This window comes from Lipotes vexillifer, unplaced genomic scaffold (genome assembly GCF_000442215.2).
Source record: "Lipotes vexillifer unplaced genomic scaffold, Lipotes_vexillifer_v1.1 scaffold1113, whole genome shotgun sequence".
In the NCBI taxonomy this organism is placed as follows: Eukaryota; Metazoa; Chordata; class Mammalia; order Artiodactyla; family Lipotidae; genus Lipotes; species Lipotes vexillifer.
The window spans coordinates 99,179-124,797 of record NW_006777938.1 but is presented as its reverse complement, the minus strand read 5'-3'; the positions used below and the strand labels follow the sequence as shown (position 1 = coordinate 124,797).

The 25,619-nt window shown below is 35.4% G+C and overlaps 1 protein-coding gene across 4 annotated transcripts in view; it reads right to left on the bottom strand.

Annotated features, from left to right (window-relative positions):
* Nucleotides 1–25,619, bottom strand: part of COP1 (COP1 E3 ubiquitin ligase) — a 229,072-nt gene that overhangs the window by 104,997 nt on the left and 98,456 nt on the right. For all 4 annotated transcript variants that reach the window (XM_007451361.1, XM_007451363.1, XM_007451362.1 and 1 more), the window contains 3 exons: nt 15,232–15,375; nt 11,814–11,922; nt 11,339–11,420 (listed from right to left, as the gene is read on the bottom strand). In XM_007451361.1, the coding sequence (XP_007451423.1) occupies nt 11,339–11,420; nt 11,814–11,922; nt 15,232–15,375 (335 nt within the window). The remainder of the gene's footprint in view (nt 1–11,338; nt 11,421–11,813; nt 11,923–15,231; nt 15,376–25,619) is intronic.

Sequence of the window (25,619 nt, the reverse complement as noted above, 5' to 3'; positions counted from 1 at the left end):
TCCTGTATAGAGGATTTTGTTCCAGGCCACCACAATAAAACAAGTACTGTAATTAAGGGAATCACAAAATGTTTGTTTTCCCAGTACATGTAAAATCCATGTTTATATTATACTGCAGTCTATTAAATGTGCAGTAGCGTTGTATCTAAAAAAAAAAAATTTTACACATCTTAATTAAAAAATATTTTATTGCTAAAAAATGGCAACCATCATCTGAGTCTTTTTACTGGTAGACTGTTTTGCCTCTAAGTTGATGGCTGCTGACTGATCAGAATGGTGGTTGCTGAAGGCTTGGGGTGGCTGCAGCAACTTCTTAAAGTAAGACAGCAGTGAAGTCTGCCCCATCTATTAACTCTTCCTTTCATGAACAATTTCTGTTTTCAATTGACTTTGCCCAGATTCATCAGAGGAATCACTATCTATGGGACATATAGCCTTACAAAATGTATTTCTTAAATAATAAGATTTGAAAGTTGAAATTACTCCTTGATCTATAGGCTGTAGAATGGATGTTGTATTAGCAGGCATGAAAAAAACATTAATCTCATTGTCTCTCTCCATCAGAGGTCTTGGATGACCAGGAGCATTGTCAATGAGCAGTACTATTTTGAAAGGAATCTTTTTTTCTGAGCAGGAGGTCTCAACAGTGGGCTTAAAATATTCAGCAAACCATGTTGTAATCAGATGTGCTGTCATGCAGGCTTTGTTGTTCCATTTAAGGAGCACAGGCAGAGTGGATTTAGCATAATTCTTAAGGGCCCTACAATTTTCAAAATGGCAAATGAGCACTGGCTTCAATTTCAAGTTACCAGCTGCTTTATTAGCCCCAACAAGAGTCGGCCTGTCCTTTAAAGCTCTGAAACCAGGCACTGACTTCTCTAGTTATGGAAATCCTAGATGGCATCTTCTTTCAATATAATACTGTTTCATCTACATTGAAAATATGTTGTTTAGTGGAGCCACCTTCATTATCTTAGCTATATCTTCTGGATAATTTGCAACAGCTTCTTTTTCTTAATTTATTTTTTATTTTTTTGTTTTTTTTAACATCTTTATTGGAGTATAATTGCTTTACAATGGTGTGTTAGTTTCTGCTTTATAACGAAGTGAATCAGTTATGCAACAGCTTCTAATCAGCACTTGCAGCTTCACCGTGCACTTTTATGTTATAACGACAGTTTCTTTTCTTAAACCACATGAGGCAACCTCTGCTAGCTTCAAACTTTTCTTCTGCAACTTCCTCACCTCTCTCAGCCTTCATAGAATTGAAGAGAGTTAGGGCCTTGCTCTGGATTAGGCTTTGGCTTAAGGGAATATTTGATCTTCTATCCAGACCACTAAAACTTTCTTCATATCAGCAATAAGGCTATTCCACTTTCTTATCATCCATGTGTTCACTGGAATAACACTTTTAATTTCCTTCAAGAATTTCTCCTTAGCATTTACAACTTGGCTAAGTGTTTGGTGCAAGAGGCCTAGCTTTCAGCCTATCTTGACTCTTAACATGCCTTCTTCACTAACCTGAATCATTTCTAGCTTTTGATTTAAAGTTAGATGTGCCACATGAAAAGATGCTCAACATCATAACTAATAATTAGAGAAATGCAAATCAAAACAACAATGAAGTACCACCTCACAGTGGTCAGAATGGGCATCATCAAAAAATCTACAAATAACAAATGCTGGAGAGGGTGTGGAGAAAAGGGAACCCTCCTACACTGTTGGTGGGAATGTATGTTGGTGCAGACACTATGGAAAACAGTATGGAGGTTCCTCAAAAAACTAAAAATAGAGTTGCCATATGATCCAGCAATCCCACTCCTGAGCATATATCTGGATGAAACTATAATTCAAAAAGATACATACACCCCTATGTTCAAAGCAGCAGTATTCACAATAGTCAAGACATGGGTAAAATCTAAATGTCCATCAACAGAGGAATGGATAAAGAAAATGTGGTACACACACACACACACACACACACACAATGGAATACTACTCGGCCATAAAAAAAGAATGAAATAATGCCATTTGTAGCAACATGGATGGACCCAGAGATCATCATACTAAGCGAGGTGAGAAAGAGAAAGACAAATACCATATGACATCACTTATATGTGGAATCTAAAGTATGACACAAATGAATTTACCTATGAAACAGAAACAGACTAACAGACTTAGAGAACAGATTGGTGGTTGCCAAGGTGGAGGGGAGTGGGAGAGGGATGGAGTTGGAGGTTGGGGTTAGCATATGTAAGCTATTATAGATAGGATGGATAAACAACAAGGCCCTACTGTATAGCACAGAGAACTATATTCAGTATAGTTAAACCATAATGGAAAAGAATATGAAAAAAAATGTATATATAAGTATAACTGAATCACTTTGCTGCACAGCAGAAATGAACACAAACATTGTAAATCAACTGTACTTCGATTTATTAAAAATAAATAATAAAGTGAGATGTGCAACTCTTCTGTTCACTTGAACACTTAGAGGCCAACAGAGGGTCATGAACTGGCCTAATTTCAACATTGTTATGTCTCACGGAATAGGAAGGCCTGAGGAGAAGGAGAGAGACAGAGGAACGGACAGGGGTGGAGCAATCAGAACACACACTACGTTTATGGATTAAGTTTGCCATTTTATATAGGTGCAGTGTGTGGCACTCCAAAACAATTACAATAGAAACACCAAAGATCACTGATAACAGGTCACCATAACACATATAAAAACACTGAAAAAGTTTGAAATTTTGTGAGAATTACCAAAATGTGACAGAGAGACATGAAATGAGCAAAAGCTGTTGAAAAATGGCACCAACAGACTTGCTCTATACAGGGTTACCATAAACCCTCAATTTGTAAAAAAACATAGTATCAGCAAGGTGCAATAAAACGAGGTATGTCTGTAACACTTCTGAGAAAGGCTTACATGCACTTGGGAAAGTTAGTACCAACCAAGACAGAGTAATCTGTCAGTCTCTCTCACTGTGAGTTTACTCTGGACAATTATCAAGAAAACAGAAAGTGACTCTCTGAGGAATGTGAATAATAAGGAAAACCAGTCATCTGGGGGAGGAAATCCAAGACTTAAGAAGTGACCAACATGGAGGTGAGAATACCGTTTTGTTCCTCCCTCTATTCTCCCATAGACAGGCAAAGTCAGTACCTCAATCAGCAAAGACTAAGGAAAATCCCTGTGTATCTGGCCATAAGACTAATAAAAGGGGTTCTTGCAAGCCAGAGGTTTGGGAGTAATTTTCATTGTTTTCTTTTGTTTCATCCTTTTTCTCTTTCAACTTTTCCCCAAGGGAGGGCTTTAGTCACAGAGCTGCATCAGTATGGGAAGCTAATGCACCAAGAGAAACTCCATCTCCATGGCCATAAAAAGGAGTAACTCATCTGTACAGAAAACCCTACTTTCTTGAGAAACCCTCAGTAAAAAAGACTCTGGGGGATGAAGTGTGCAGGAGAAACTTCAAAAAGAAAGCACTGGAAAAGGAGATCCCATACTTCTGTGTATGACAGCATAAGTCTTGTAGTTACTTCTGAGCTCTATGTGCAAGATGGACACAAAGTAGAATGGCAAAGGCTATGAGCATTGAACTACGTTTGAAAAGACCTACTAATTTCCAGATTAACCTCTGACTGGCATATGCATCAGACAAACCAATGGAGCACAGCAAAGGCTGTGAAAACTGACCTGACAGTAAAACAAGCACTCACATAGGCAAGATAGAACTCACAGTCAAAATCTAAACCAACCGGTTGCCCGATTTAAAAAAAACAAAACAAAGCACTCTCCAGAAAATCTGAACAGTACCCAGAGTTGTACAAAATAATATTCAAAATGCTTAACATATAACCTCAAAATAACTCAACATACAAAAATCCAGGAAAATGTGAAGAATTTTCAAAGGAAGATGCAATCAACAGAGCAATGCTATAAAACAGATGTTAAAGCAACTATTGTAACTATGTTCCATGGGGTAAAAGTAATAAACATTTAGGGCTTCCCTGGTGGCGCAGTGGTTGGGAGTCCCCCTGCCGATGCAGGGGACACGGGTTCATGCCCCGGTCCGGGAGGATCCCACATGCCACGGAGCGGCTGGGCCTGTGAGCCACGGCCGCTGAGCCTGCACGTCCGTAGCCTGTGCTCTGCAACGGGAGAGGCCACAGCAGTGAGAGGCCCGCGTACCACACACACACAAAAAAGTAATAAACATTTAAAATTAATGGAAAGATAGATGTACTCAGAGAGATATAGAAACTGTGAAAAAGAACAAAATAGAAAATTTTAAAACAATTACAGTAATTTACATAAAAGATTCACTGAGGTAAATTCATAGCAAAAGGGAGATGGACACATAAAAGTTAGTGAATGAGAAGACAGAAGACAAATTACTCCATCTGAAGAAAGGAAAAAATATTGACAAGAAAAGGACAGAGTCTCAGGGACCTATAAGACAAAATAAAAAGGTTTAACATTCATGCAGTTGGAATCCCAAAGGAGAAAAGAATGAAATTACTGGTTTGATGAATATCTAACAAAGCAGTTTCAGAAGAAAGAATATCAATAGGGATGAAGAATGACATTAAATACTGATAAAAGGGTCAGTTCACCAAGAAAATATAACATGTCTAAATGTTCCTGACCCTAACAACAGAGCTTCCCCCCAAAATGAGGCAAAACACCCTCCTCCCCAAGATAACTGAAAAGAGAAATAAAACTAGATTTCAACACTCCTGTTTCATAATTAATAAAACAAGGAGACCAAAAAAGGGGGGAAATAGAAAAACAAAAAAATATTATCAACAAGATTGATCTGACACTTATAGAACACTCCATCAAACAGCAGAGTATAGATTTTTTCAATGCACTTGGAATATTTCCCAAGGCAGATTGTATTCTGGGCCACAAAACAAATCATAACAAATTTAAAAGGATTAAAATTATATAAAAATATGTTCTCTAATTATAAAAGAATTAAGCTATAAATCCGTAACAGTAAGAGCTCTGACATTTTTTTAAAAAGATGGAAAATGTTAAAATATTTTAAAATAATTCTTAGCCAAGCAAGACAATCACAAGAGATATCAGATGTAATTTTATTTATTTTTATATTATTTATTTATTTATTTTTTGGCTGTGCCGCGCAGCATGTGGTTCTCTGACCAAGGATCAAACCTGTGCCCCATGCAGTGGAAGCACGGAGTCTTAACCACTGGACCACTGGGGAAGTCACAGATGTAATCTTAAATTGAATGGAAAACACATTATATGAAAATCTGTGGGATCAGTTAAAGTAGTGCTTAAAGCGAAATGTATAACAAAAAATATTTATATTAGAAAAGATAAATGCTCAAATCAATGATATAAACTTCAACTGTAACAACCTAGAAAAAGAAGAAATTAAACCCAAAGCAAGAAGAAAAAATTAATGCACAAACATCAATGAAACTGAAAACAGAAAAAGAGAAAAACCAATAAAATCAGTTAGATATTTGAAAAGATCAGTAAGATTGATAAACCTAACATCACACTGATCTAAGTACATAAATAATAAAAAAAAGAAAGGACACGAAATACCAATTCCTGAAAGATACAAACTACCAAAACTCACTCAAAAAGAAACAGATTAATTGAACAGTCCTAAATCTATTAAAGAAATTAAGTTCTTAGTTAAAACCTTCAAACAAAGAAAACTCCAGGACAGAAAGCTTCAATAACAAATTCTACCAAACATTTAAGAATTAAACAGTAACAATTCTAAATAATCTTTTCCCTCCACCCACCCCACCCAGGGGTACACACACAGAAAAGGAAAATCATTTTAGGCCAGCATTATCCTGATACAAAAAGATATTACAAGAATAGAAAAATAACCCTCAAACATAGATGTAAAAATCCCCCCCCAAAAATTAGCAAATCAACTCTAACAATATAGAAAAGACAGAATGACGAAGATGAGGTTTTTCCTGGAAATTTAAGGCTACCTCAAGATTTGAAAACAGATCATTACAGGGCTTCCCTGGTGGCACAGTGGTTAAGAATCTGCCTGCCAATACAGGGGAAACGGATTTGAGCTCTGGTCCAGGAAGATCCCACATGCAGTGGAGCAACTAAGCCCGTGCGCCACAACTACTGAGCCTGCACTCTAGAGCCTGTGAGCCATAACTACTGAGCCCATGAGCCACAGCTACTGAAGCCCGCGTGCCTAGAGCCCGTGCTCTGCAACAAGAGAAGCCACTGCAATGAAAAGCCTGCACACCGCAACGAAGAGTAGCCCTCCTTTGCCGCAACTAGAGAAAGCCCGTGCACAGCAACAAAGACCCAACACAGCCAAAATAAATAAAATTAATTAATTTTAAAAAACCAGATCATTATAGTTCATGATACTGAAAAACAATAGAATCATCTCAATAGACACAGAAATAGCATGACAAAATTCAACATCCATTCATGATAAAAAATTCTCAGCAAACTAGAACAGAATTTCCTTAACTTGACACAAAAAAATGCCTAAAGCAAAACCTAAATCTAACATCATATTAATGATGAAGGACTATAAGCTTTCCGGATAAGATCAGGAACAAGGCAAGGATATTTGCTGCCACCACTCTTGTTCTGGAAGTTCCTGCAAGTACAATAAAGCAAGAAAAAAAAGAAAGAAAGGCACACATGTTGAAAATGAAAAGGTATTAATGTTTCTGTTTGCCAACGTGATTGGCCCAAGGAATCTCCACACATAATCTCTTAAAAGTAAAGAATGCAGTCAAAAGTGAGAGAGTGGCATGGACATATATACACTACCAAACGTAAAATAGATAGATAGTGGGAAGCAGCCACATAGCACAGGGAGATCAGCTCGGTGCTTTGTGACCACCTAGAGGGGTGGGAGAGGGGGGGTGGGAGGGAGGGAAACGCAAGAGGGAAGAGATATGGGAACATATGTATATGTATAACTGATTCACTTTGTTATAAAGCAGAAACTAACACACCATCGTAAAGCAATTATACTCCAATAAAGATGTAAAAAAAAAAAAAAGTAAAGAGTGCTTTAGCAAGGTTGTTGAAATGTAATTTATATTTAAAAAATCAATTGTTTTTCTATAAACTAGTAAAAAATGAATGGATATTAATATTTTAAATACCATTTTCAATAGCACCAAATATTAAACTATTTAGTTGTAATAATGTACAAGATCTGCATTCAAAAACTATAAAACAATAAAACTATGATAAGAGAAATCCAGAAAGGACTAAATATGAAGAGATAAACCATGTTCATGGAATGCAAGTCTCAATGAATTAAGGTATCAACTCATCCCATATTAATCTATAGATTTAATACTATCTAAATCAAAATCCCAGCAGGATTTTCTGTAGGTACTGGCAACTTGATTCTAAACAGTTTATGGGAAAGCAGAGAAAGTAAACAGCTAAAATTGTTTTCAAGAACAAAGATGAAGGATTCACACTAAATGATTTCAACACTTAAGCTACAAATCAAGACAATGCAGTATAGTAAAAGAAGAAATACATAGATTAATGTAGAATCTAAAAAATGTCACACCCTTCTATCAGAAATGGACAGATACAGCAAGCAGAAAATCAGTGAGGACACAGTTGAACTCAACAACACCATAAATCAACTGAATATGATTGATATCTACATATTACTTTATCCAACAACAGTAGGATACACATTCTTCTCAAAGTCACATGCAACATTCATCCATTCTGGGCCATAAAACACACCTTAACAAATTTAAAAGAATGGAAATCATACAATGTATTTCTTAGACCACAGTGGAATTATACTTGGAGATCAAACAACATGCTTCTAAGTAATAGATAAGTCAAATAAAAAACCTCAAGTGAAATTTAAGAATACTTTGAACTAAATGAGAATGAAGATATAACTTGTCAAAATCTGTGGGATGCAGCACTCAGAGGAACATTTATAGCACTGAATGCACATATTAAGCAAAGAAAAAAGATGCAAAATCAATAATCTGAGCTTCCAATTTAGGAAACTAGAAATAGAAGAGCAAATTAAATCTAAAGTAAGCAGAAGGGAAGTAATAAAAATTAGAGCAAAAGTCAATAAATTAAAATCAGGAAGTCAATAGAGAAAACCAATGAAACCAAAAGCTGGTTTGAAAAGATCAATTAAATCGATAAGCCTCAATACAATCTGTAACAAAATCTCAATGAAGTATTTTTTTGCAGAAATAGAATGAAATCCATCCTAAAATTTATGTGGAGTCTTAATAGATCTAAAATAGCCAAAACAATCTTGAAAAAGAAGAAAAAATAATGGAAGACTCACTTCCTGATTTCAAAACAAAGCTACAGTAATCAAAACAGTATGGTAGTGGCATAATGACAAATATATAGACCAATGGAAAAGAACAGAGTCCAAAAATAAGCCCTGATGATATGATAAAATGATTTTTAACTAGGGTGCTAAGACTTTTCAATGGAGAAAGGACAATCTTTTCAACAAGTGGTTCTGGGAAAACTGGATATTCACATGTAAAAAATGAAGTCAGACCCTTACTTTACACCATATACAAAAGTGAACTCAAAATGGATCAAAGCCACAAATGTAAGAGCTAAAACCATAAAACTGTTAGATGGAAAAATAGGCCATAATTTTTATTACATTGGATTTGGCAATGACTTCTTGAATATGAACGAAAGGCACAGGCAACAAAAGAAAAAAATAGACAATTTGGAATTCATCAATATGAAAAAACTGTGTGCATCAAAGCACATATTAACAAATCATATATAATGGATATTTGATAATCATGATAAGGGATTAATATTCAGAATACATAGAGAACTCCAAAACTCAAAAACAACAACAAAACCCAATTAAAATATTGGCATAGGACTTGAATAAACCTTTCTCCTCAGAAGATATACAAATGGCTAATAAGCACATGAAAAAATGTTCAACATCACTATCATTGGGGAAATGCAAGCAAAGCAAAACCACAGTAAGATACCACTTCATACCCATTAAAATCATTATTTAAAAAAAAAGGAAAAATAAAAGAACAGGTATTGGCAAGGATGTAGAGAAATGGAAATAGTTGGGTACTATTGGTGGGAATACAAAATGGTGCAGCCATTGTGGGAAACAGAATGGCAGTTTCTAAAAAAATTAAGTATGTATCATATGATCCAGCAATTCCATTTCTGAGTATATACCCAGAAGAACTTAAAGCAGTGATATGAAGAGATATTTTGCCATTCATGTTCATAGCAGCATTATTCACAATAGCCAAAAAGGGGAAGCAACCAAGTGTCTATCCATCAACGAATGAAACAAAATGTGGTATATTCATACAATAGATTATTTTTCGGTCTTATAAAAGAACAAAATTCTAACACATGCTACAACATGGATGAACCTAGAAGACATTATGCTAAGTGAAATAAACCAGTCACAAGAAACAGAAATTAATTAGAAAGGTGATTGCCAGGGGCTGGTGAAGGGGGAATGGGGAGTTACTGTTTCAGTAAAACAGAAACAGCTTCTGACACAGAGTTTCAGGTTTGCAATACGAAAAAAGTTCTATGGATTGACAGTGGTGAAGGATGAACAACAATGTGAAGGTACTTAATGCCTCCGAGCAGTATACTTTAAAATGGTTTATTTTATGTGTATCTTAATACAATTTAAAATCAAGGGACTTCCCTTGTGGCGCAGTGGTTAAGAACCTGCCTGCCAATGCAGGGGACACGGGTTCAATCCCTGCTCTGGGAAGATCCCACATGCCGCGGAGCAACTAAGCCCGTGTGCGACAACTACTGAGACCACGTGCCACAACTACTGAAGCCCATGCGCCTAGAGCCCGTGCTCCTCAAGAAGGAAGCCACTGCAATGAGAAGCACACGCACCGCAACGAAGAGTAGCCCCCGCTTGCCACAACGAAGACCCAACGCAGCCAAAAATAAATTAAAAAAAATAAAATCAGTAAGTAATTAAAAAAAATCTCTTCCTACTTAAATTGCTCTTCCTCCTTAAATTACTTCTATTTTCCTGAGGAAGTACACAAGTATTCTCAATAAAGGCTACCCCACTACATTATTTAAAAAAAAAAAAAGTTTAATTAATGAAGCTTTGTATTCCAACGTAAAAATGTCAATTGTAGCACAATTCTCTAAATAATTCAGAAATTCGAAGATAATTTCTTAAAGCAATTGCGAAGCAAAGTATTACAATCTATATATACTGTGGGTAAACAACTTGCTACTTTCTGATCTAAAACTTTTTGGGGGTCAAGCCAGTCATGTCATTTCCCTTTTACAGAATAGGACAGCTCTATCATTGTGAAATAAAGTTTTCAATGGTAGAGCCACCCTTGCCTATCTATCCACTAGTCTGCAAGTTACATGTTGAAAAGAAGGAAAGGGCAAAGAAATTAAGGCTACTAACTCTAAGATAAAAGAAATCTGTTAACAGGGCTTTATAAATATAATGATGAGAAGAACCAGGCCAAAACAAGACAGTAAGGTTAACAGAAAAGAGTGAATAGTAAAGATGGATATACCAAAAAAAAATAATAATAAAATAAAAGAGAGGTAAATTGGCAGAACGAGGGCTTCCCTGGTGGAGCAGTGGTTAAGAATCCACCTGCCAATGCAGGGGACACGGGTTCGAGCCTTGGTCCGGGAAGATCCCACATGCCATGGAGCAACTAAGCCCATGCACCACAACTACTGAGCCTGCGCTCTAGAGCCCACAAGCCACAACTACTGAGCCCACGTGCCACAACTAATGAAGCCTGTGCGTCTAGAGCCCATGCTCCGCAACAAGAGAAGCCATGACAATGAGAAGCCCGTGCACCACAACGAAGAGTAGCCCCCGCTCACCACAACTAGAGAAAGCCCGCACACAGCAACGAAGACCCAACACAGCCAAAAATAAATAAATAAATTTATGTTAAAAAAAAATTGGCAGAAAGAGATGTAGAATTTTGGCCTTGAAACATGATAAACTTCATTAAAAGATTCTGGTATGCAGTCAGAATTTAATATAATTCAAAATACAGAGATGTCTAAAGTTCATTTCATGGTATATATAAAGGAACTGGTTATAAAAATGTCACAGTGTGGCATGAACCCAGAAAACATTATCATAATGAAGATGCAGCATATTCATTTTTCTTTCACTCCAAGAAATACAGATTTTTGTGCTTAGTAGATTATGTTTAGAATAATCAGTAATCACAAAGGATTGTTATGAGTTTCAATAAACATCTGCATCTCTGTCAGTAAAAGGAATTAAGTTGGGGGAGGGAACTCAAATAGTACCTTTTGCATCATCAGAACCCGAAGCCAAGAGTTTAGGATCCATCAAATTAAAGTCAACACTCCAACACCTTTTCTCATGCTCCTGGATGGAGAAGGAAGACAAAGTAGTCTCAAACAGAATATGGATCTTAAAATAAATAAAGCAAAACAAACAAACAAACAAACTTGATACCAATTTACCACTATGGTGGGAGGGAAAAGAACTGGCTATGAAAACAAATGAGATGCAAAGTAGTTCCTAAACTTTTTATATACACATTTACAAAATTACTGCTTTTGGAAATTCATTTGATACATTCTACAAATGCAAAAATTCTGAAGAGATGCTTCAGAGAAGCATCTCTTTGGAATTACATAGGTATAGAAAATGCGAAATAATGACTTTAAATTTGTAACTATAAAACACATGAAGCTCTACAATTATTAAAAAGTGAAAACGTGATTCTTAAAACAAGTAACTAGTATCCTTATTTACCTGATAGACCTTTGACCTCTGTCCTGTGAATCCATCCCATAGGATGACGGTGCCTTCATAATCACTGCTGGCTAACAGGTTCTTATGGTAACTACTCCAACTGATACAGCTGAAAGAAAGGAATACTATTAAGCCTCATTTTACATAAAAATAAATAACAATGGGTACAAAGAATTTTGATGTGTTCAGAAAGATTAGAACCCTTTCAAAATGGTTTACATGAGTTCACAATCATTATTCTGCCCACAATACATCTGGGAAGAAAGGTATCAAATAATTCCCAGATTTTTCACCTGAAACTACCAAGTTATGACCTGTAACCACTTTTCATGCTCGTCCCGAGCTGGAAGATGGATATGAGCCTAAAGTTGCTACTGGCCATCCTTGATACATGAGAAAAGCACATCTGTAAGTGAAGATAATAGAGGCCAAGGGGGCAAGAACATGCCATGGCAGAATGACAGACCTAATCAGACTGTTTAGGCCCCTGGATCCAGCTGTGCCCAATCATATAAACCAAAACTGGTTTGAATTGGATTTCTGTATTTACACCCAAATCTTAACTAATATAAGTGTATGACTGAAATTTCAATTAAATGCATTTAACAGTTAGAATTAAACTTTTAACATTTATGGTTTCAGCTATTCTCAACTGTTTCAAAACTGAGAATGCGACATCTAAAAATACATTCTTTTGGTTAGACACATATGCACATCATGCATACAGTAAAGCTAATGTATATTAAAGAAAAAAGCCACCTAGAAAGCAAAGCAATTAACCTAGGTGATTTCCAAGCATTTGAACACAAAGCTTTTTTGCTCTCTACTAGTTGCATTCATGCTAAATTTTAGGGGTTGGAAGAGTTCATTTGCAACTTTAAGTATACTTGTTAGAATTTCTGGGAGAAATTATATGAAACAGTTAAGAGCCTTCGATTTAGACAGACCTGAGCTTAAATTCCAGATCTGCAACTTACTAGCTGCGGCTTTGGGTAATTTAGTTCACTTTCACAATTGGTGTGCTCCAAATTGGTTTTAGGCAAGCTTACATATTGATCCTTTCAGCCCCAAGCCCATAGTTTCCAGCCTTGAACTGTTTCCTTCTCTTTATTCCAAGATGCATAGAGTACTGCCATAATTTTTACATATGTCAAGACAGAAAAGGTAAACCCTCTAATCTATATTTTCATTATAGTAACATTTACTTGATGTGGGCCAAGTACTGTGCTGAGTGCATTATGTGGATTTACTTAAAGTACAATCCTATGAAATATGTATTAGTATTAGAGCCTCTATTTTATAAATGAGTAGCATGAAATGGTTAGAAGCACAGATTCCGGAAACAAACTACTTCTGTTTGAATCCTGGCTCCTCCAGAGAACAGCTGTGCAATCTTAAGCAAGTTAATGAACCTTTTTGTGCTTCAGCTTCCTTGTGTATAAAATGGGGCAACAACGGTCAGCTTAAGACAAAGCACTTAGGACAATGCCTGTCACATTAGAATTCAATAAAGTTATGTCTTACGTTGTATTCTTTTCACTTAGAAATAAAGTATATAAACTAATAACTGTAACAGATTCTCAATGATGAGCACCATTGATGAATGAGCACTATCAGCCTACCATTTTTATGAACGAATTAGAAAACAAAAAAGAAAGCTATAACAAATAAAGACTATGATACTTGCTATATTATTAACATTATTAAAATGAGCACATATACACACAGACTATATGTGTCATTCATCCAGATAAAAAAGGTACAAGGATGACTGGAAAATGTTCAAAGTTCTAAATAAATTTATTATTAAGTGATTTCCTTACATCACTCCCTTTTAAGCCAGTGCCTATGAAAACAGGGAAGCTTGTTTTAAAAATACAGATTCTAGGATTCCTCCAAGATTTGGGGGTGGGGCATGGGGCGAGGGTGAAGATCAGAAGTAGGGTCCAGTTTCTGCAGCCTTAACAGTACTCCAGGTTTAAAAAGCACTAATAATGAACTCTAATTCCTAATACATGAAACTTAAATACTATGCCCTCATGAAAAGAAGTAAAATGTTCTTCTGAAAAGAATTCTTAAAACTGTAAACAATTATAATGTTTAGATATACGCATGCTAGAAGACAAATTCTTAACTCTGAGACACTATTCATTGGGCTACGGGCACAAGACCTAAATAGACATTTCTCCAAAGAAGATATACAGATTGCCAACAAACACATAAAAGAATGTTCAACATCATTAATCATTAGAGAAATGCAAATCAAAACTACAATGAGATATCATCTCACACCGGTCAGAATGGCCACCATCAAAAAATCTAGAAATAAATGGTGGAGAGGGTGTGGAGAAAAGGGAACCCTTCTGAACTGCTGGTGGGAATATAAATTGATACAGCCACTATGGAGAACAGTATGGAGCTTCCTTAAAAAACTACAAATAGAACTACCATATGACCCAGCAATCCGACTACTGGGCATATACCCTGAAAAACCATAATTCAAAAAGAGTCATGTACCAAAATGTTCATTGCAGCTCTATTTACAATAGCCAGGACATGGAAGCAACCTAAGTGTCCATCATCGGATGAATGGATAAAGATGTGGCACATATATACAATGGAATATTACTCAGCCATAAAAGAAACAAAACTGAGATATTTGTAGTGAGGTGGATGGACCTAGAGTCTGTCATACAGAGTGAAGTAAGTCAGAAAGAGAAAAACAAATACCGTATGCTAACACATATATATATAACCTAAGGGGAAAAAAAAAGGTCATGAAGAACCTAGGGGTAGGATGGGAATAAAGACACAGACCTACTAGAGAACGGACTTGAGGATATGGGGAGGGGGAAGGGTAAGCTGTGACAAAGTGAGAGAGTGGCATGGACATATATACACTACCAAACGTAAAACAGATAGCTAGTGGGAAGCAGCCACATAGCACAGGGAAATAGCTAGATGGCTTGTGACCACCTAGAGGGGTGGGATAGGGAGGGTGGGAGGGAGGGAGACACAAGAGGGAAGAGATATGGGAACATATATATATGTATAACTGATTCACTTTGTTATAAAGCAGAAACTAACACACCATTGTAAAGCAATTATACTCCAATAAAGATGTTAAAAATAAATACCCCATGAAAGGCCATCTACAATAAAGACCTTTATTTGATTAAGTGAAAGAAAGAGGATTTTCATTTGGCAAACAGAAAAACACTAACTACTAACCCCCACAGGGAAAAAGCAACCCATGTCTATAAAAAAGATATTCTGACATATCCTCTGTATACAATTAAAGTGTTCACCATGAATGAGTAAGGAGTCTCACGAAAAGGTACCATAACAAACTCATATTAATTATAGATACTAACTGTTATATACACACTGCATTAGGCCAAGGAAATAATGTAAATACCTGATTTTGGAATTGCAGGTCATTTCATTTTCAGGGTAATGAATATCCACCGCATCCTGAATGACTGTGCCATATTCATAGACTTTAATCTTCTTTGTAACCCCAGCAATTGCAAAGTAGTCACAATCCCGGTCAAATTCAATACTAAGGGAAAAAGTACATACGTGGGTCAGTAAGACTATTTACCTACCCTTGTGATGTTTACAGTGACAACATTTCAGAATTTGTTTTTCTCTATTTCTAAAGTGATTCTGTCTACAAGGATAATAGATCTACTTGAAATGCCCTCAAATTGTACTAGGCCTTATGTCCAGATTAAGTCATTATCAAGGCATATAAAATTACAAGTGGTGGAGAACTGTGCACAGCTACACAATTCTGAACCATAGATGGTTCTTGTGTTCCTAGTAACTTGACATGTTTTTCAATTTGGCTTTAGTAACCATATTACAAACAACACACCCAACTGTCAAGGCTAACAAGTTATACTGTAAAAGTAGTGAGGGAAGATTCAATAGTTTGGTATATTAAAAATACATCAAGAGAATTGCCAATAAATATTTTCATAAATTCTAGCTATTTCCCTTCCTACCATACTGTGGGGATGATAGGATTTCACAATTTTTAAAGTTATTTTAATAAATAAATGAGTACACAAGCTGAATTACTGAAGCGATTAAGGAAGAGGTGATGACAAAAGAATAAAATACACATAAGAATGGAATCTTTGAATAATCATTATGTTTCCCCCAATCCATTTCTAATCTCCCAATCAGATATGATCTCTCTGATTTATGAACCACAAACAAGGGAAAAACTAAAAATCTCTCCAATTCAAGTTACTTAGGAAATTCACCCCTCTTACTGACTTTTTAATAGAAGTTTCATAATAAGCTACTTCAAAGCAGAGCACAAGGCTTTATTCACCTTTATGGACCTCAACTTGGAGTCCTAAAAAAGTTGCTACATAGTCAGCAAGAATACTAAGTGACCTAATGGAATTAAGAGCAAAATGAATCATCACATACATTATTTCTCAATGAGTTAAGTATCTTTCTAGAAGCTTTTTCATAAAATTAGAGAATACATAAGAATTCTTATTGATCTTCAACTAATTATATAGTAATAATAAACATTCATTGACCACTCATTAACTATAACCACTGCACATATTAACTCATTTAATTCTCATCATAACCTATGAGACAGGTATTAATTTATCCACATTTTACACATGAGAAAACTGAGGACTAGAGTTGAGGTAACTTGCCCAAAGCATCTTGTAAGTGGCTAAAATGATATGCTAGTACTCTGCATATTTCAAGCATTTACTAAATGCATACAAATACCTACATGACATACTCTACTGCACAGATTAACTGTGATATCCTTTTACCAAAAAACATATGGTTAGTTAATAATATAGCAAGAATCTTTGCTAAGCTGATAATAAATAAGGAAAATAAGGACATATTAAGAATACTTCCCATAAAAATACACTTTTAAATGCTCAGTTTTCATTATAGCTTTAAATTCTTCCTTAATTTTATAAATTTTTTTAAGGAATTTGATTAAATGTCATTGACTGTTGCACAATTCGGCGAATGCTCCCTCCAATACAGTATGACTGTGTAGCAATGCAATAGATTTATCTGTACAACGATTTCAGCTTAACTGCTGTCTCAGCTAATGTCATCTGCCCTGCGGACTCTAACCCAACATAACTGTATCGATGGCAACTATTCATCTATCCCAACTCAATTTATACTCACAGCCTCATGCCACAGAAGGAGAAATATTACTGTGTCTGTCAAAGTTATGAGAAATCCTATCCTTAACTTAGGAAATTTTGTTATGGCTGAGACTTCAAGGGAATACCAGTTATGTTATCTCTAAATACTTTTCCTCCTCCTACAAACATGCATGGCCAATAAGTCAAAAACATTCCAAATGTTGTACAAGTAAAAGTCAACATGCCACTTCCAAATTATTTGTTTTTAATACAAAAAAAGTTTAAACACTAACTTATTAAAATAAAAGTCAAAAGATACTGCAGGAAGAAAACTGGCATATAAATTAAAATGCTGTCAAAGGAATGGATCTGATGATATTAAATAAGAAATTGAGTCTATTATTTCTTCCTTTGCTACCCCGTTATTCAACACAGCTCTCTTTTTCCAACAAAGGTTATTTTTTAGCTATATCAGATCATTATTAACTCCCATACTAAAAAATTAACTTTTTGTTTTGACTTTACTGCTATCGTTTTCTTACATTCTGGTTATGTTTTCTTCTTAATATGTTAGTATTACAAGGACCTAGATAGTATCCTTTTTTAATATTCTAGGATATTGAGGTTTTCTGTAGTTTAAAAACAAGATTTTAATAGAAATACTGATCAAAAAGTATAAAGAATAGTATTATTTCTAGTAAATTCTGGTTAAAAAGAAAAAGAAGACAAACAGCTTCCTTAAAAAAAAAAAAAAAATGCAAGTACTTCCACGTAATTAAGACTCAGAATTTAAGTACTTCCAAACATGAATCATTTGTTCCCAACCTCACACAGATTTAATCATATTTGTTCCCAAAGAAAACAAAGCTAGACTCTAGAAACAGATCATGGAATAACTCAAAAGAATAATGTAGTTTTCAGGTGCAGAGTGCTAATTCAAAATAGGTGGGTTCTTATTTCACAATACAGTATTTCAACTGTTTTAATTTATGAAATCTGATAAAACAAAAATAATAAACAATGATTAGTTAGGCTGAAATAAAAAACAAAAAGGTAAACAAATTAAAACATACTTGCTTGTGCAATGAAATTCAAAAAAGAACTGTAAGAAGTCTTGTTATACAAAATTCATTTCTGCTATCCACTATCACCAGTAATAAAACAAGTGGTTTATGAAAGTTAATTGCAATAATAAATTCAGTTTCATAGAATTTTTTAAATTTAAAAAACATTTTGAAAAATTATATGAATGGGGACTTAAACATGAAAATAAACTGCATTTGTCTTTCACACTTGGAATGTTTCAACTGTTTTTAAAAAGTGATTTATTTAAGCAGTTATAAAATGTAATTCAGCTGTGGGAAACTGGCTATATTCTTTGTCAAAAGGGCCATCAGTCACATGATTAAGCATCAAGGCAACAGGCCACACAGGACACCCGATAAATGCATACACCTAGTACCGCGTAGCATAAAGCAATGTAAAGACGTCAATATCTCAAGAAGGGAATTTTGTCAGTATTCCCACTGTCATATTTTTATGTAATTATAGAACATGTATTAGCGAACAAGGTGAATTAATATCCCTGAACACTAGAATCCAATTTATCAAAAGGAAATGTAAAGTGGGGACTTCCCTGGTGGTCCAGTGATTAAGAATCCGCCTTCCAATACAGGGGACACAGGTTTGATCCCTGGTCGGGGAACTAAGATCCCACATGCCGCGGGGCAACTAAGCCTGTGTGCCACAACTACAGAGCTCACGTGCACTGGAGCCCGCACACTGCAACTACTGAGTCTGCACGCTCTGGAGTCTGAGTGCCACAACTAGAAAGAAGCCCACACGCCACAACCAGAGAGAAGCCGAGCGCCGCAAGGAAGAGCCCGCATGCCGCAACTAAGACCCGATGCAGCCAAAAATAAATTTAAAAAATAGAATGAAATAAAACATAAATTTTAAAAAAAAGAAAATGTAAAGTGAACAAAGTTGTTAAAGGTCCAATTCATTACCATGTTAGTGTGCTCCAAGAGACAGGGGCTGCTATAATTTCAAGGAAACAAAGAAAGGTTCAGAAATGGCCTTTTTAATGAAAAGAAATGAGCAGACCTTTAAAGAATACAAACACAGGTAAAGTACATAAGAATTGAGGTTATTCAACTGACTTTCTTCCAAATCAGTAGTATCTGCGAAAACTTCCATAACATAATTAACACTATGTGTCAAGCATTGTTTTAAGCACTTTACATAAAATATATTTAATCTTCAAATCTCTACTGTATAGATAAGGAAAGTGAAGTATACTAAAGTTAAGTAATTTGCTCAAAGTTCACTGGATAATTCCAAGTCAAGTCATCTAGTTTCAGAGTCTATGCTCTCAATCACTATGCAAAACTCCCATTTTAATGAGAACAAAACGGCTAGTCTTCAAGGAACACACACAAAGGCAAGATAAACAGTAATAGTAACATAAAATAATGGTACCTACTACATTTTATATATGATAGTAATGACATATCATAATTCATCCTGTGCAACAATTTAAATAGAGGGAGAAAAAAAGAGAGCAAAGTAGCCTCACAGGGTTTATAATTAGTGGGAAAATTTTATTATTATTATTATTAAAATAAGCTAATGCCAAAACATGCCAGAGGAATCAAGAGTCAATGATTACGAAGGCCCACTGGAAGAAAATGGATGATGCTTGAATATTCTCATCCATCAAATAACCAGCATGCCTGCTATGTGCCAAACACTGACCTAGCTGATGGAAAACCAGGACGTTAAACCAAAACACATTTGAGAAATTTGCATAAATATGCATTAACACAAACCTGGACTATTGCAATAGCCTCCTTACAAGTCTGCCAGTCCTGACTTTTATCTTTTCTAATCCATTTGAAGGACTGATATTAGGTAAAATTTCCTAAAACACAGCTCTATTCACATAATTATCTTCATTTACTACCATGAAAAATCCAAACTCCATTACCGAAGATCCTTCACAACCTGGCTTGAATCTTTTCTTAAAACTTATTTTATTTAAAAAAATACATATATGTATAGGCAATGGTTCAAAAAGTATAGAGAAAAGCAAGTCTCCCTCCCAATCTTGCCAAATAAGCACCCGACTGGCCTCCCTAGAGACAATTGATAGTTAGTTTGTGCATCTTACTAGTTACCCTATGCATGAATAAGCATATGTGTATTCATATTCTTTTTTTTAATTAAACACATTGGATGATATTGTACATACGAATTGGCACATCACCCTCTTCCGGCCACCCCTAATAGTATCTTGACAACCATGTCACATCAGTACATATGAGGGCTACCTCATTTTTCCCCCAGTGGTTGCACAGAATTCCAACATATAGGTATATCATAAATTATTTAACCAGTCTAGCAAGGAACACTTACTATCTAGCCTTGTTAAAAAATGCTGCAATAAAATAAATACCCTTCTATGTGTGCCATTTTTCACATATGCAAGAATATCCTTAAATATACCTGGATTATGAAGTGCTGAGTCAAAAATTACATGCTTTTTAATATAGTTAAATAAAGCTAAACATTTCTCCATCCAGATTAACACCACTAATAATTTCAATTTCGTCTCTGAATGTTCCATTTATTTTCTAAATCTAACTGAAACCCAGCTCCTCCCTGAAAATGCCAATTCCCCTAAAGCCCTCTCATGTTCCATGTTCAAATAGACTTGGAAATAAAGTCAGTGTCCTCCTTGTGATGCACAGCTTCTTCTAGCCATTCTCCCTCCTCCCTAAAACCTCCCAGGCTCAAAATCTCCTGTGACTTATATCATGCAATTTGATCCTTGTTACTCCTTCTACCAATCCATGAGTTCTTGGAAATTTTAACTTTCAGCTCAATAGCACTCTCTCCAAATCTACCCTTGTCATAATTCTTAATCATTTCAATAATCACATAGATGATTATTCTAATACTCTGGTCTATCAGTTTCCTGACTTTCCCTTCTCCAAAGATCTTTTATTCTGCTCACTTCCATCTCACACAACCATGATCATACCCCAGACTTTCTGATTACCAATAACTTCATTCCCTCCATAATTTCAATTTATGACACAGTGCTTTCTGACAACCACTTCCATTTGTTCCAGCTAACTCGGTGGCTCCAACAATCCTTCAGGCCTTTAAGCCCATGGGAACCTAAAAATTCAGATTTTATAATTCACAGATTTTATCACCACTGTCCCTCCATGCCTTGCATATTCACTTTTTCTCTACCCACCACAAGTTATGTAGTCAATAATTAGGACTCCCTCACATATAACTCTGTACTCTTTTACCATTTTTAATTCTCTTATTTCTTATACCTAAGAAAAGTTTTCTTTGGCAAAACTCTAACCCTAGTTAAATCTAGCTCTCTACTCACTCTATGCTTGAACTGGCACAGTTGAACATGGCTAGAGAAAAAAACATGTTCTCCCATCACATTTTAAATGCATGATCACCATCCTCAGGTGGAGCCCTAACACCGCCTAGGTTTATGGTAAATTTCCCTTGTCCCATATACTTTCCCATTTGCTTAAAAGAAAGGTACATACTTTCTTCATTCTTCTCAAATTTCCCATATCTCTTTCCTCTCAATCACTCTCAACAGATTATTTTGCTCTCTAGTTTATCAAAAACAAACAAAAAAAAGAACGAGAAGGTGATTTCCAAAGGCTACCACCATCACATCCTCTGGTCGCTGAGTGAAGGATCCACGCTCCTAGACCTGACCAACATGTCTACTTGTACACTAGATGCCAGCTTTCCTTGCTTACTCTAGGATTGCTTCCTCAATTCTCCACCTCTCTCCTACATCATTCATTTCTTCCATCCTCCTGGATCTTTCCAATAAGCCTTTCAATATGCTTTCTTCCTTTAAGTGAAACACAAACAAAACATCTCTTACAACCCTAATTCTGTTTAGCTACCATCCTATTCCCTTCCTTTCTGATTGCAGAAATTTACCAAAAGAGTTGTCCATACTCACCGATTCCAATTCCTCTCCTCCCTTTCCCTTTAACCCACTGGAATGAAGCGTTCACCTCCACCACTGAAAATGCTGCATCAAGGTCAACAATGACCTTCAGTTCGCTAAATCTAATAGTCAAGTCTGAGTTCTTATCTTACTTGAATATCAGCAACACCTGACTTAGATGATCACTCCCTCCTCCTCAACAGAGGTGATTTTTCTCCCACCTCACTGGCAGCTCCATCAGAGTATGCATTGTTCATTCCTCCTCCTGTCTCCACTTTCACACTCAAGTATCCCAGAGCTCAGCCCTTGTCCCTCACCTCCTTTTAATCTCCATGGACTTCTTTGGGGAATCTCATCTAATCTTGAGGCTTTAAATATATACACTAATGACTATCAAATGTTTATCTCACATACAAGACCTCTCTCTGCACTACTGGTTCATGCCTACTTGACAGCTCCAATTTTAATGTAACAGGCATCTTAATCTGTCCTAAAATGAGTTTCTGAATTCCCTATCAAAATCTTCTTCATCTTACTAACTAACCCCATCCCTCTTTTAATTAACTTTAACATCAAATCTTTCAGCCCAACCTTCAGAATACATACAGAATCTAACCACTTCTCACTGCCACCACTCTCATCCAAGCTACCATTATCCCATGTCTGTATTATCATAATAGGCTCCTTATTGGTACCCCTGCTTCCATAGTTGACCCTTACAGTCTATTTTCAAACAAGTCCAATCAACATTCCTTTGGTTCAAAATCATTTAATGGCTTCCTACCTGGTCTCAAGAAAAAGGCAAAATGATTATAAAACGGTGTATGTGATCTGCCTCCCCCTCTCCCTTGTTCCAGTTACACTGGCCTTATGGGAAACCTAGGAAATTCCAAACCTAATCCCACCTCAGGGCCAATGCACCTGATAGTCTCTGACCCTGAAGTGGGCTAATCTGTTTCAAACTGCAGCTTTCTACTCTCTACCCCCTGTTTTGCTGAATTATCTCCCTCTGCCTTATTTTTTTCCATAGGATTTAAAAAACTTATATCCTATATTTTCTTCTAATACTTTGCCAGTTTCTTGTGCTTTTTTTCATTTAAATATTCATTCCATCTGGAATTTATTTTAAACTATGAGAAGAGATGTAAATTTATATTTTCCCACATCATTACCTAGTAACCCCATTTACTGAATAATCTCTTTTCCCCATTTATTAGAAATGCAGTTTATATCACATAAACTAAGTTCTTATAAGAATAACTGTAGACATTCTCTGTTCATGGACTCGTACCACACAGTTTTAATTACTCATTCATCAAAATATGCTATAGCATCTTGTAGAAACTAGTGTCCTTTTATTAACTGTTTTCTTCAGAATTTTCCCAAGCATCTTGTAACTATATTTTTAACACCAACTTATTTGCAAAAAACAAAAAAAATGTATCCTATATGATATTTTCATGGCAATCATGTTAAGTTCATACACTAATTAAGGAAAATAGTATTTTTGTGATGCTTAGCCTTTCCATTTAGGCATATGCTGTATCTTTCCTTTGTTCAAATTTTGTTTCCTCAGCAGTATTTAAAACTTTTTCTCCTTTTAGATCTCCTACATTTCCAGTTAGGTTTATTATTTTCTATTTGACAACTTTCCCCTAATTTTCCCATTGTAATCAGCCTGTGTGGAGTTTTGTCCCTTCTACAACCAGTTCAGATTATCTACATTGCCTACAAAATAATCTCTGTCATTTAAGAACCCAAGATTATTTGCAATAGATTTCAGCAAAGTAGTTCCTTATTACTTTTTCTTTCAGTGTACCTGTAGTTATTTCCTTAGTTTCATTTCTTATTTCATGTACTTGAAGTTTCTCCTAGTTTTTACTTGATTAGGCTAACATGCATCTTTTATTTCTTTTAAAAAGCTTGTTGATTGAAAATCATTGTTTTTTTAATAATTCATTCATTTTTTCATTTACCTTACTAGTTTCCTTCTAGTTTACTTAGGTTTATTTTGTTCTTTCTCTAATATCTTCAGTTAAATATTTAATTTATTTTCATACTTCCTTCTATATTAGTTAAGAACGTAAAACAAGAAATTTTATTCTGAGCACTTTTAGCTGCATCCCATAGGTTCAAATATATAAAAGCTTCACCAAAGTGTCTTCACTTCCAATTTGACTCCAGAGTTGCCAAAATAGCTTTTAAATTTCTATGTGGTAGGTTTTTTTCTGTTTTCCTATTGAGTTATAAATGTCTCATCTTACTGTATTGTGATCTATTTTTATTTTAATTTATTTTTGTTTTCTGTAATTTGACATTTGATATATCACTGTACATTTTCTAACGTCCCATGGACATTTTAAAAGAAGCCATATTCTTTATACATGTTTGTATATATCTTCTAACTTGTTATGTTATTTAGGGCTTCTACAGTTTTATTTTTAGTCCACTCAATGTCTGGCCTGTCATGAACTAAGATCTGATCTGATTTAAAGTCTCATACAACTAGTGTTTTTATTTTGTCTTACAATTAACAAAGAAATTTTCCAATGCATAAAGATATTTACAACTACTTAAACTTCATCATGGACTGAATCTTGATCATTATGAAGTGCTGGGGCCGGGGGGTGGGGTGGGTATGGGGAGCTGTGGAGAGAAAGTGAGATTTAATGATTTCTAGCCTGAATTAAACCTTACTTTTCAACATTCACAGCTCCAAGTTTTAGGAACTCTTATATACAGTACAGATTTATGCTTCATATTATCATCTAATGTGAAAGTATTTCCCTTTTGATGGGAGGTTTAGCCTATTTACATTTATTTATCAAGGACATGTTTGCTTTTATTTCTCTTTTGTGATTATTTATTTATTTATGCATGCTGCGCTGGGTCTTAGTTGCTGCACGCAGGATCTTCGTTGCAGCATGAGGACTTCTTAGTTGCAGGATGCGAACTCTTAGTTACGGCATGCACGCGGAATCTAGTTCCCTGACCAGGGATTGAACCCGGGCTCCTCGCACTGGGAGCGTGCAGTCTTACCCACTGGACCACCAGGGAAGTCCCCAACTGCATTTTTAATTAAAAAATATCTTTGACCATTTGACTTCTTTCTGCTTTCTGTGTGCTATTCTCATAAATGGAAATTGTCATATTTCTGTCTAGTGGCTATTTTTATGACTTTATGAATTACTATAGAAAGAAATAAAGGATTCAATGTATCTATTAAGTCTCTAATCTGAACAGAGGACAAAATTATTTTTGCCTTCCCTCTTCCCATCCTATTGATTACATTGATTATCTTAGAATATATATATTCAAAGATATTTTTACCACTCATTCTTGTGCAAGTGAAAAACCTATAAATAATTATCTGAGCATCGAAATGAATCCCATTATACATATAAAGACAAACAAGCCATGCATTTCTAATATTCACTGACTGTTTCAAACTTATTTATTATAAGTAGGTTCAAGTATCTGACGACTCCATTATACTATCTAATGCAGTCTATCAAGAAATTTATGTATTAAAATATACATTAGATTTTAAATTATTTTCCTTTTATTTCTCCCTTATATTAGTTAGGACACTACAATTTTTTTAATGTGTGTATAGGTTGCAATATCTATTAATTTTATTTCAGAAGAGCG